This window comes from Salminus brasiliensis, chromosome 1 (genome assembly GCF_030463535.1).
Source record: "Salminus brasiliensis chromosome 1, fSalBra1.hap2, whole genome shotgun sequence".
Lineage (NCBI taxonomy): Eukaryota > Metazoa > Chordata > Actinopteri > Characiformes > Bryconidae > Salminus > Salminus brasiliensis.
In genome coordinates this window covers 15,136,847-15,151,332 of record NC_132878.1, presented here as the reverse complement: position 1 = coordinate 15,151,332, position 14,486 = coordinate 15,136,847, and the positions used below count along the sequence as shown (strand labels likewise).

Genomic DNA, 14,486 nt, shown 5'->3' with positions numbered 1-14,486 from the left:
CATTACAAAATGTTGTAAATGACAAGTGCAGGATAAATAGAGACTACAGTTACACTTCAACTGAGCTTCCCAGTTCTGGTAGTGGACGAAAGACTGGCCTGCACAATGTGTTCACTGCTCTAACACACCAACCTCATCCCCTAAACAACATGAATCCATGCAAGGCAGTAAGTCACACATGCCAGAACTGGGAAACTCTGGTCTAAACTGTGTTCACAAAAAAAAAACCCATCATGGTCAGCATGTCAGTGACATAGCATGCTGTGACAAGTTCTGTGAGATAAAGCCACACCAGCACTTCAAGAAAGCTCTCCGTCCATTTTTCCTTCTGGGTGCAGTTGTTGTGCAGGGCTCCACGGCTTTACACTCTGACGTGTTCTGTAATGGTACAGGTAAACATGTCTTTTTAACACTCAACACAGATTGAAAACAGAATGGTTGTATATTTGAAATCTGATTGAATGCTGCTTCATACCATGCTGTATCTTAATTGGTCAAATATGTCCTGCAGGTTAACCTTCACTTCAGACTTCTCGGAGCTGATATTCTCAGAACTTCTGTGTTCAGAGCTTGTAGATTTATGTTTGTATTGTAAAATGCACTTAGGGTCTGCATAATGCTGGGAAATCAAAAAAGGCAACTGAGTTTGTATTCACATAGCATCTCCAAATTGGTACTTTCAAGCATTCAATTTTCAATGGAAGTCTATTTCTATAAAGCATTTCTATTAATCTATTCATCATGAAATTCCTATGCAATGTAAAGACCAACAGTCGGATTTCAATTATGTCAAAAAGTTAAAACATAAAAAATGTAGTTATTGTTCGACAGCAACAACATGTAGTCTTTTTAAATAACACTTTTAAATTAACACTTTTGAAATAAGTAAATACAACAAAAATATAGTAAAAGGCTTTCTGGCCTACCTTTGGGACTTCAGAACAATTAAGGTTGCTCTTCTGTGAGAGACAAAATCAACACACACACAAATATATAACATACATGTTTATGTATAATATTAGCCACACTATAAGAAATAATCTGACTAGTTATTTTGGTAATGCTCCACAAGAAACTTACCTCCACAACTCTAATTATTATATTATTGCAATCATTTTGAACGTTCTGAAGACATTCATATGCATTGATTTTCCTAGTGTGGCTCACATATGGCTTGATGGTGAGGAATACAAAAGCCAGGAACAAATAATCTGTTGACAAGAAAAAATAACTGTAGCACAATTCTCAGTTTAAACCCCATCCATTCACCCTTGCATCTGAAACAGGTGTTATTACTTACCAGTGAGCTTTCTCTCCTTCATCTTGAAGCATTGTGATTGAAACTGCTCATACAGTACATTTATCAACACTGTTATCAATTTATCATTTTGTTTGGTTTTGGGGCATCACTTCAGTGATTACACATAACAGACTCACTATATATGAGTCAAAACTAGAAAATCCCAAGTGTTCTTAATTTACCACTATTTCCATAACTATTTTAAACCATGTTCATGGAACTAACTCACTGGACATATGCATTACCAGTTATATTAGAAGAGGTAGTGACTCATAAATCATCAAAAGACTCAATAACCACATTTGTCCCACATCAAAGAGACTGAAACTGTTCTAATCTCTCTTCTTGCTTCTCTGAAAAGCATGAAAAAACGTTAGCATTTTTTATCTTTCTTCTGTTCACTGTTTATCGTTCACCTGTATGAATGTTAGTTACAAACATGGAACTGTCCCTAATAAGCCCACATCCACAGCCCACATGTACCTTGTAAATCCATTTGTAAAAAAAAAAAAAAAAAAAGAAGTAATCAAGTAATCAAATAATACTGGAAAGCCCTTTTAATAAACACACACACACAAACACACTCAACTCTGTGCCAATACCTGTATTATGGGCCAATATAATGCTAATATATTCCAGGGTCTTAAGCATTGTTTAAATTAAGCTTAAAAACTCTGTTTAGGGTGGCTGTAGAAATAAACACTTTTCAGAATTTAGTGAGATGTGTAAGGAAAATAGTAATATGAAAGTATAACAATATTGACCTATTATATGGTTAATGAGACAGTGAGACAGTAAGTTTAATTTACTGTATGTGTCACTGTATGACCATGATCAGGCCAATATATGGCCAATTAAAAAGAAATACTAAGATATATTGTTATATTATAAAAACACAAATAATGTATATGTATATAACCCTGTTAACTCTTTAGAATTGTCCAGATTTCTACATAAATTTGATCTGGAACTTTATCAGTTCCTAGATAAGCTAAAGCAATTTATTGGGGATGTTACATATCTTTGAACAAAAGGTAAAATTAAAGTCAGGTGTTTTTAATCAATAGGATGCTAATCAGGCGTGTGTAAGCACCCTGTTCTTCACATCACACAACACATGTTTGTGGAAGTGTATCATGGCACAAAGAAAGGAGATTTCTAAGGACCTCAGAAGAAGAGTTGTTGATGTTCATCAGGCTGGAATAGGTTACAAAACTATTGTTAAAGAGTCTGGACTACAATCCGCAATCAGACAGGTAGTGTACAAAAGGAGGAAAGTAATTATCCATTATTACCCTCCCTGTTTTGATGCACCTGGGCCAGGAGGCTCGCCGCCATTGATGAAACAATGAAATCTTAATGATACCAGCAAACTCTAAAGGAAGATGTCAGGAAATCTGTACATGTGCTGAATCTCAAGAGAATGTGGGTCATGCAGCAAGACAGTGACCCTAAGCATACAAGCACACAAGCAAAGAATGGTTAAAGAAGAAAAAGGTTGGAATGACCAAGTCAAAGTGTCTTATTTGTTTGATTTGGTTTCCTTCTCTACTTGAAGATCTGATAAAGTTTTAGGTCACACCTGCAGAAATATATAGAAATATAGAAAGTTCTAAAGGGTTCACAAATGTTCAAACACCACTGTCTATCAATGCTGTCATGCTGCCGCTATACTGAGAGTACATCTTTTTACACTGACTTCCATTTAAAGTGAAGTTTTTTTCCGTTGCCTGTAATGTTGCCATTTTGGAGATATTTTTGCGTTTGACAGCAGCAACAATACATAAGTAAGATTTAGATATATATAAATTAATCTGAAAAAATAGCATTGATTTAGATGGTAGCATTTATTGTTGGTTAAAATGTTTTAAATGTTACACCACCATGGCTCCTGTGATAAACTAGCGGTCTGTCCAGGGGGGGTGTTCCTTATTCAATCGAGGCTCCAATGATTATGCTAAATTTAGCTTATACCATATGTACCAACAAGACTAATGCATTTACAGTTTTTTTGTTTTGTGCATAATCAAAAACAAAGCTCAAACCCCTACTTGACCCTGAAGGTCCTTATAAGCCAACTAATCAATTTCTGTGGCATTGTTTAGTGTAGTTTGAATTGAAGTAAAACAAAGACAAGTAAATCCAAAACATGAGTGGAACAAAATAGGCCTGCATTACTATAGTTATATTGTGAGTGAAGGATAGATTTTACATTCCACTGTCTACATTCCACTGATGTATGCTCACAAAGTAAATTATCAGGATTTTAATGCTATTTACATTTAATGCTATTTTAGACATTTACAGAAATGTCTATAAATAAACAAAAAAGCAAATACATAACTAATGTCACTACTGACAGAGTCTTAGTTCGCTTACAATATTATGGGAACTAGTCCTTAACACAATCCTAGCTCCATTTCTATTAATAATGGCTTCCAGTTTACTTGTTTGCTCCCAGGTAAAAATTGTAAAATATACAAGCATGTCAATACTGAATAATAATTCAAAATAACAATACAATTTAAGAATAGATTCATGAGGTATATATATATATATGTGTGTGTGTGTGTGTGTGTGGTCCAAAAAAGTGTACACTGTAAATAAAGGAAGCCATCATTAGGCTAAAAGACCATATACCACTGGGGAAAAAAAAACCTTACCAGGTTAGATATTAGATATTAAATGGGACTAGACTGATGGAAGAAGGAGACTGAAAGAAAAGGAAAAGAAAGGCTCCTGATCTGACACATAGTACATTACCTGTCAAACATGATGAAGGCAGTGTATGGCTGGGCATGGGCATGTAACTGCCAACAGAACTGAGCCACTGCTGTTCACTGATGATGTAACTGCTTGTAGAAGTAGCATTATGAATTCTACAGTGCATAGAGAAACTTTCTGCTTAGTTTCAGTCAAAACAGTATTTCACAGTACAAGTGAATGATGGAATGACAACATTCCATGAAAACTAAAACCCAAAAACATCTTTAGGCAAAGCAATGGAATATTCTTAAATGGCCAAGTCAGCCCTTGACTCAATTATGCAGCCTTTCACTTACTGCAGACCATAATCAAAGGTTGGACGGCCCAAAAACAAGCAGCAACTGATGGCAGCTGCACTAAAGGCCTGGCAAAGCATCTCAAGGGATGAAACCCAGCATTTGGTAATGTCCACAGATTCCAAACTTTGACTGCAGAGGATTTGCATCTAAGTATTAAAAATAATCTGTTCATTAGCTTGTCCAATTACTTTTGTGTCTGTGAGATTGGAGGACTTAATACAATACTACTCTAATTCCTGTGCACAGAATCAAGAATACTATCATAAAAGTCAGTTCAACATATTCCAGTCTTGCCAGAGCTGCCCCAGTCAACCGTAAATGCTGTTATTCTGATGTAGAAACGTCTAGGAAAAACAACTCAACCACGAACACACTGCATTTGTATTCTGAGGTAGCATAAAAGTACTCCAGCGTGAGAAATCATGCTTTACCATCCAGCAGTGTGTTTGGTGGATGGCAGAAGAACAGTATCTGCTCAAATGCATAGTGCCAACTGTGACATTTGGTAAAGAAGGAAAAAGTCTGGTGGTTTGGAACAGTTTGTCATAGTCTGGGCCCTTTAGTTCCTCTGAAGAAGAATCTTGATGCTATCGCGCCATTCTAAAGAGTTGTGTGCTTCCAACTTCCAACAGTTTGGGGAAGGCCCTTTCCTATTTCAGTATGACAATGCCCACATGACCAAAGCGAGATGCATAGAGCTAACTTTGATGTGGAAGAACTTGACTGGTCTGCACAGAACCTTGACCTTAACCATAGTGAACACCTTTGGGTGGCTGACTGCAAGCTGAGCCGTGCCACCCAGCATCCACCCAAGTGCCTGACCTGACGAAGGCTCCAGAGGATGAATTGGAAGAGAGAATTCCAAGATGTATACCTAGAAGATAGGAGGCTAGTGATCAACAAACTCAACAAGATGCTTGGTTGCTTACATGACGTTGCCATTCCTCAGGAACTAATTTAAGACAATTCTTAGGGAGATACTGATTGAGGCCCAGGGTTCGTGATGTAAGAGATATGAGAGTGTGAGTGAACATTTTAAAGGTCTAAAGAATCTTCACTTGATGTAAAGGTTCTTTACCAATTTAAAGGTTAAAGGATTTTTTAAGTATACTCTTTTTGTGAGAAACTGGCTTTGTGGTTAGCGCCCTGGTTTATTGATAACAGGATTGCGTGTTAGATACCCACGTCCGCTAAGCCACTGCCAGGCCCTTGAGCAAGATACTTAACCCTCTCTGCACCAGGGGTGGTGTAGCAGCTCCGAGCGGGTCTTTCCAAGCTATATCAGAGACATGCAAATAGAGCTGTCCAAGCAAAATGACACTGAAGATACTTCAATTAATTTAAAATACTACAAATACACTCACAACACAATGATTACAAACATTTATTTTCAACCCTGGTACTCAATAGGAGAATTTGTCAATGCAGAGAACCTAAAACATGAGCTTCTAAAAGAGATACTGCTGACAAAATGTTCTGACAAACCAGCAACTGTAAATTAGTATGTGGTGCTTTACATTGTATTTATTCATTTTTATTTTAATCATGTATGTCTGCAGTGAAAGCTATAGCAACATTTTCACAAAGTGACAATACCACAAATATACATGTATTCACCAAGGTTCAAATAACTTAATGACATTTTACAATTTGTATATTATTTATTTATTTATATACATCTCTAGATACTCTTCTTCAACCTGTGTGTTGTCATCTATGCAAGTGCTGTAGTGATCCTACAGTTTGAGACTGTGTCCAGTGAGAGCAGAGCCTGACTCAGCAAAAAGAAGACGGCACATGATAAAGCAAATTGTCGCAACCGCACAAAAATCTTAGATCTCCACAATGGCAACTTTACTGGAGGAGGAAAAAACCTTCTTAACTTTAAAATGATGTCACTTTCAACTGATGCAGGTCATCTTGGAGCATTTCTATTGGTCCATTCATCATGATATTTTGACACAATGTAAAGAACAACTGCCAGATTAAATTTATCTCAGAGTGAAAAAGGAAAAAATGGGGATACAAGGTTTTTGCCTGACAGCGACAATACGAAGACACCGGTATGGGGCTAGTAGGGCCAATAACGTGTGACCACCAGGGTATTCCAAATGTGCATTTATGATACAGCTAATATTCAGGCTTTAATTACTACTGATTATGCAATAATGTACCATGCAAGTCAAGACCATTAGTGCTTCATGAAAACAGCGACAAAGGACATTGTTTAGTCAGTTTCCCAGGAATGAGGCTGGCCCAAGCACAACAAAAAGAAGAAAGAAGGACCCGTCCATCAAACATCTGGAGTCCTTCAGGCATTCTGCAACAACGTTGAGTAGATCATCTTTGTGATCTGCAGCACTGCTGCATGTAGCGAGTACTGGATCAAGATTGTGCCGAAGCCCTTGTAGAAGCCCATCGTGCCCTCCTCCCGCCGTATGACATTTATACAGTCCCTCATACCTTCATACTGAGTGTTAATTGGCAGCACCTCAAAGCCCAGGTCAGTGTTATCGATGATGGTGCGTGTGCCTTGGACATGTAGCCTGTGCAACACCGTCTCAAGAGGAAACAGCAGCACATCAGCACACAGGCTTGCAGCAAAGCTGGCAATCAGCTCAGGGAAGTAGGCATCTAGCATGTTCTGGACCGTCTCCGAACCAGAGTCAGGGCCCAAGCGCTTGGGAGAGTCGCTCTTGCTGCGGCGCTGCTGCAGCAGGTACAGCACCAGCTTCTGCACACTGGAGCTTACGATATAATGTAGCACACCATGGAGAACGGTAGGGAATACCAGCCCCCACAGAGGCAGGAGGCGCTTGCTGTGGGGCACGCCCAAGCCCATCACGCGACCCACGCCCTCTTTTACACAGTCCAGGATGCCAGGGTTGTCCCGAATGATCTCGCTCTGGGAAGGGCATGGAGAAGAGCGTGTAAGAGAATATCATGTTGTCTAAAAGAACGGCAACACTTCACTGAAGGTCAGTGTTTACAAGGCTACACGAAACCTACGGTCATGAAAAAGTGAGGACACCCCAATGAAAGTCTTTGTCCTTACTATATATTGAAAATCTCTTCTCAGACTCATAATCATTCACATCATTCTTTCTGAAGGCCCCAGAGAGCTCTGTGGATCATTCACTTCAACAATCGAGAGCAAAGCAAACTAAATGCCTGAGGTTTAAATAAGACAGGCGCCACCAAAATCTTCTCTAACCATGTTCTAATCATGCAGCTGCAGCTGGTGCACTGCACCGGATTCTGATTTTAGGCACTTTAAACAGTAATATATGTGGAGGATGTCTCAAATATGTCCACTTTCCATTTTACAAGTGATTCAGCTTAGTTATAATATCTTCATCTCTCTGTATTGTCAAAATGAAGATCAAATATCCATGTTTAAATTTTGGATAAAAAAAAGAAAGAAAAAAAGGGGAAGGGGGGGGGGGGGGGGAGTTGATGGGGTGTCCTAATTTTTTCACATGGCTGTGTGTCTGTAATCATTTCATGACAACTGAAATAAACCTACCAAAGCATTTCTGAAAGCTTTTTTTCAGAGCTTAACATTTTTTACAACATCAAAACAGACAAAAGCAGGCTGTACGACAAATGTCGCTTGTTGAAATAAATCTTTATACATGTTTAGGTAGATTCATGTCTGTTACAAAAGGCTTGTACAAATATCATGTAGCTTAAAGTACCTTCAAAAAAAAAAAAAAAAAGAAAAGAATTTAAAATATATAAAAACACATGCTGCTGAAGGTATTTTTCAGTGGACCTAATACAAACATTTAGGAGGTATTAATTTAATTTTTGAGATTAATTTACTAGAACATTCTGAAATAACTCACCCAATGAACTGACATTGTTTTGAACCCATTTCTTCCCCCCAAACAATGAATCAGAAGCAATAACAGTCAATAAAATGTTCTGCATGACAAAGAAAAACTTGGATAAAATCAAGCCTTTTGTGTAATGCAACTCAAAAGCAGAACTTAAACTTCATGAAACTTGTATGTGCATCTAGTTTCCTGTAACTGCTGCACCTAAGTTACTGTAATTTATTGTATCTTGATCAAAATATCAAAGACTGACCTGGACAGTTTCAATGAGGCTTGCTGAGTAAAACGGCATTGCAACCACATATGTTAAACTGGGAAAGAGAAAAATGAAATCTGAAGACTGAAAACACTAAACAGAGTGAGATAAAAGACAGATTATTAAAATGTCAAGTGCTAGGAATTTCCTCTTGACAAAAATCAACAATTGACTAAATCACACCATGACCAAGTGAGTTGGTTTTAGACTTTTACACACAAAATGTGAGGTTGAACAAAAAAAAAGAAAAAAAGAAAAACAACACACAATAAAATACAGAACAACTGATTTTTTTAGACATCACTATCACCTAAATATTAGTGGGAAAATTGACTAATATAAAGGCATTGTGTGTTACTGAGTTGCAAATGATTTTTCATATTATACTTCTGATATGATCTAAATACTTTCAATTTGTGGGTTTATGAGTATAGAAGTAAAGCCTTCAGAAACAATAAACACAAGAAGTTAGGGGACTAGCCTATAATCCTAATAAAGTACAGACTAGACTGCTACTTTAACAACACATTGACTTAAATAGAAATAAAACTAGACTGATAATCGACTTTGTAGGAGAAAAAGGTTCATGTCTAAAAAGCAGTTACAGTAGCATGCAAACGTTTAAGGCACCCAGTCAAAAAAATCTTCCATTAGTCCACAGAACTTGTGTCCAAAATGCATCAAGCCTGTTTAGAGGTTTCTTTAAAAACCTCTCATTCTGAATTTTGTGGTGAGGATGCAGGAAAGGTTTCCTTTCCTCCTCTAAAATTGTACCAAACAAAACATAATAGATTGATCTTTATTAAACTGCTTAAAAAAAACAGGTAATCTTTAAAATTACGTCTTTTGGAGGTCGGGTCGTGGTTAGTGAGTTTCTTCTCACTAACCTATTTACAGTAACCGACATTTGACCAGGGTGGCTAGACTTCTGCATGTCAATGTATATGTGAAAACAGATCAAATAATACACTTTGATCATAGGAGATAAAACCATGAGGCAGTCGATATTCAGTCAGCAACATAATTGAATTTAACATAAATAACAAGCAGTACAAACAATTTAAATGCAACCTATTAAAAAGTATATTTTGCTACAGAATACTCAAGAATTCTCCTTCGCTCCTCTCCTGACTGTATTCTTAACCTCTGTGATATCAATGTAATATGTGTTTTACGAGCTGCGTGTTAACTTACCCTTTTAGTACGAGGTGCCCCACAATTTGCTTTGGATTCCATTTATGTGACAACTCTCTGCAAATGACATTTGGCATTGTTAAAGGTTAAGTAAGTTCAGTAAATGCTTTGGACTAAAACAATCAGCAGCATGGATGAACATGAATAGAACATATACATATTATGAATATGAATCATTTTAGATAAATGTTATTTATTGTACATTTTTATAGGCTTCCAAGTCAGATGATTTATTCAAATTACATCTGTTTCACAATCAGTTCATTTCTATATCTTTACACAGTGCTGTGAACCCTTTATAGCACTTATTTTGTTGTAGTTTTTTTTCCTTTTATAATTTACATTACATTTTATTAGAGCTTAACTGTCCTAACAACATTTCCGACATTTGGCTGATGCTCTTATCCAGGGTGACTTCCATTTAAAATCATGCTACACAGGTTGGTAAACGTAGTGTAAGGAGTCTTGCCCAGGGGCTCTTATTGGTGTGGTGTGGTGTGCTTGCCAGGTAAGGGAACTGAACCATAGTTTGCCACTGGGAAAGCTGTGTTGTTATCCACTACACTACACAAACCACTAACATAAATTTGGGTCTTCAATATCAAGGTCAGGTCTTCAACACAGGTTACTGTGTTGCCATAGTTCTATCATAGTGTGCCACGGCTGGAAAAACATACAAAACCATTTCTACAAAACCATTTGGCCTCATCCAATGCATTGTGAGGCAGATGATATACAAATGGAGGAAATTCCATACTACTGTTACTTGGTTGTGGTTGTCCAGATAAAATCACTCTTAAGGGCATGCCAAAAATGTTTAAAAGCTTTTTAGTAGCACTTTATATGAACATTCAGTTTTTTCTTGTAAAAAAGCTGTGAAATTCAGAATTAAGCTCCCAGATGAGCCAATGACTCACATACTTCAATTTGACTCAATATCAGATAGCCACTACTTTAGCCTTAAACCAAGGGGGATTCCAAAAGTGACAGGTTTTAAGTACAGACCAGGTTGGTTACAGCAAAGCAAATAGCTAATAATAAATGTGTTCTTGCCTTGGCAAAGGGGTGCATTCACTAATGATGCCCTCTGTTCCAAGAGTCACTCCCTGGACCACAAAAGTGCTGCCCATTCCTTTCCAAAGAGCCTTCGGACCCTGGGGGGGATAGGATGGAGTTTTCACATCTTAGTCAAGCAAGTCAATTGACAAAGATGTAGTCAATATATTATAAATTATAATATCTGACTCACATTAAGATGATTAAAAGTTCATAAGATTGTATTAATCAACAGTTATTATACAAATTAGTTTACAGTGTCAATAAAACGTATTTGTCCCTAGGATGTTTTCCCCTTTTACTGATTTTGGAAATGGCCAATATAATTATTGTGAGAAAAAAAAAGAAAATTAACAAAAAACCTCTTTAATGTGCAAGTGAAAACAGATTTCTATACCGTAATGTCAATTAATTTAAACTATATTATGTAAAATGAGAGATCGCATGAATATTAAAAACACCCAGTTTAAAGTGAAATAGTTACAATTAGTGAAATGGAGATCACCTGAGTGCAGTGAATGTGTCTCAGGTGATTGTAGTATAAAAACACCATTCTGGAAGGTCCAGTCACTGGTTAATCTGTATTCTTTGCTACAAATACACTATAAAGCTAAAAAGAATATTCCACGAAACTCAGAGATTTTTTTTTTGAAGAGCATAAGTCAGTGAATGGATAAAAGAAAATCCAAGTCACTGAACACCCCCTGGATTTCAGTTAAATCCATCATGAAGAAAAAAAAAAAAAATGTGTAAACCTGCCTATGGCAGACCATCAACCTTAGAATTGTTTTTGTAAAATCTTGTAAAAAAGCCACATTATATTGACTGTGATTCCACTTATAAAAGCTAAACAAGGGGAAAGCATCCAAAAGGGGTGAGTAATGTATAGCATGAAGAAGATCTAGACACTGGTACCTGAGTTTTGGTGAAACTGTACATCACGCTGATAGCAGACATGGGTGATAAGTGGTAGCATCTGGCATGGTAATTCACCTGAAAAGTAAACAAGGCTACAATAAACAGCAATGGACATGACTAGAAGCACTAAAGAATTTTTTAATCAGTACCAAATACTCTTAAAACTACTAAAACAAACACTACACTATGCGCTTGAATATGACTAAAAGTTACATGTTGTTGTTACATTTTAAGAGCTTATTTATGTGTGTAAATCTGTTGTAGAAACAAAACTCATTCATTAATGTATAAGAGAATTGCCTAACAAATGATGCTATCATCCAACGGATGTTTCTTACCTGGCATTGACGCCGAAACACAATACATGGGTGGGCTAGGACATTTTCTGTAAAAAGGCTAAACAAAAACAACGAAAGACTCATTAAAAACTCTCAATAACTTTTCAAACTTCACATCTTTATTGTAACATTTAAATTGTAGATATCTGGCATGAGTTACCTTGCAAGGCCTATCCCAAAGCCAGCAAATCTGTTTAACTGATCTGAAAGTTAAAGGAGATCATCAAACATCTACTATAACTTTCTCTTAAACTGAGCAGGAAAAACATACGCATTACTAATCACTTAATATAGACAAAACATCTAATTATCATTATGCATTCACATTGACAGCTTTCTCAGCACATTATCACATATGATTGTCAGATTTTGGGGAAATAATAGTACCACACAAAGAAAACCTATATGCTGCAGTTTTTCAAACATCCCTGTCTTCTAACCATTTGACACAGTGGATAATGACATGTATTTCGGTCAAATAAATGATGTGTACAATTTATATAATGTCTGCATCTCTGACAGGCTTATAAACATTGCAGTATGTGGTAAGTGGTTACTAATTTTCTTGATCTGATCTGATAACACAAAAAGTAATACCGAGACTAATGTTCTGATAATACAGACAATTTCCGATCATATGACAAGACAAGTGATTTTTCCAGCAAACAACTATAAACACGGACAAACGATGGTCACTTTCACTTAAAAACCTTGTATCTCCAAACAGGCAACTTCGTAGAAGCAGCTTAACTTTCAATGGACGTTTGGTCCAGTCATCATAGTTTTGATACAATGTTTAATTTTTTAAAACATAAAATAAGACAAAAACTGAGACACAAGGTTGTTGTGACAGCAACAGAATGTTATTTTCATAGAATAAAACTGATTTAGAGCAAACTGTACTACACTGAGACTTTCTGTTTACACATAACTTTGATCCTAGATTAAAGGTGAAGGTCTTTGTGCTTATGGATAAGTTATGTGTGTTTACACTTACACTGTCCATATCCTGTACACACTGGACTATTAATTCCTAACATTTACTACCAGATAACATGCTTTACACTGAATACACTATATATAGATTTGTATACATTATTAACTTTTAAATACCCTTGATTTCAGAAGAATTAAGTTTTAATACCTGTGTGTATTATATATATATATACACATATATATACACACACACACACACACACACATATATATATATATATATATGGCAAGAAATCAACAACATAAGAACACATGAAAACCTAAGACTCCTGGTGAGCAAGCCAAAGGTTTGAGCTGTAGGAAGAAACTTTGGGAGGAACCAAGACTCACAAGGAGGGACCCATCCTCCTCTATACATCTACTACATTGTGGTGGGAGTTCCAAACAACCATTACACCACTATCCAGAGGATATTCATGTGGAGGACCGGTACAGTTTTACCCCTAAATGGCTCAGCTATATTACACCCTAAGGTGCACTATTCTGTGTTCATAATGACTACAATGCAAAAGAGCTGACCTATACTTAAGGTATAGAAGTGTGTAACCCACAGGTGAGTACTGGGATTGGTAACGTGCTAATGATGCACAATCTCTCATCACACACACCTCAGATCATACACAGCTGATGTTATGCACAATGTAGTCAGCACTCTGGGAAGTAGTGAATGTGCACTAATCTGCATACATCAGCGTTACTCGGACGCACCCAATAGGTCGACTGCTGAAGTGTCTGACATAAAGAGCCTAACGATCTGAGGGTCAAGCGGAAGACTTAGCTAGGGTCCGCTATATAGCTATAAGTAACTAATCATACTTCAAACACTAGATGGAAATGTCCAGGTTACCGTACTTCCTTAACAGTGCCTATGAATCCTCATTTTCCAGACCTACCGGAGGGTGGAGCAGCGGACTGAACGTCGTCCCCGGCTCCAGGCGGGGCTGGGGCCGTTTCAAACTGCGGCGTGCTATCGCCAAAGTGCAGATTTCTGCTGCCAGGTATATCTGGAGGTGTGGTGACCCAGTGCTGAAGATCAATGCTTGAGGAATTATTAAATGACCTTCCCGAATATCCCCCAGCATATGACGGGTCCTCCCGCCCCCTATAACCTAAGCCGTCAAAGCTGTCTGGTCGTCGGGAGCTCATGTTTTGAAAAATAAAGGGGCACTAATCTGAACGGAGGGGAATTGCTGTAATCTCCTCTTTGAGGGCTAGTTTATGTAGCTAATCCGGTGCAGAAAGAATCACAGAAAATGAAACGTATCGAACATATCGAAATCAAATCAACTTGGACTCCCAGCCGTCTGACATCTGCAGCACTAGCAAAACAGCGGAGCTAGCTTCAGACTCCGCGAGCGAACTCTGCACTTTGACCTCCATCGCTGCTTCCGCTCGCGGCGTGGCCTTCTGGGACATGTTGTTTTGCACGATGTTAGAAATGCTTGCACTGAAAACACGGTCTGTTTTTTTATATTTGAAATCTACTCGAAAATCTACTTGAAAAATACTCATGACATCAAATAC

The 14,486-nt window shown here is 37.4% G+C and overlaps 1 protein-coding gene across 1 annotated transcript; it reads right to left on the bottom strand.

Moving 5' to 3' along the window:
* Nucleotides 1-5,736: 5,736 nt before the first annotated feature.
* Nucleotides 5,737-14,330, bottom strand: slc25a46 (solute carrier family 25 member 46). Its single transcript, XM_072672937.1, has 8 exons — nucleotides 13,856-14,330; nucleotides 12,127-12,169; nucleotides 11,967-12,024; nucleotides 11,626-11,703; nucleotides 10,708-10,808; nucleotides 9,655-9,711; nucleotides 8,458-8,515; nucleotides 5,737-7,270 (listed from the first exon to the last, which is right to left on the bottom strand). Exons 1-8 carry the CDS (start codon nucleotides 14,106-14,108, stop codon nucleotides 6,677-6,679), a joined length of 1,242 nt encoding a protein of 413 aa, XP_072529038.1. The 5' UTR covers nucleotides 14,109-14,330; the 3' UTR covers nucleotides 5,737-6,676.
* Between the last annotated feature and the right edge of the window lie 156 nt (nucleotides 14,331-14,486).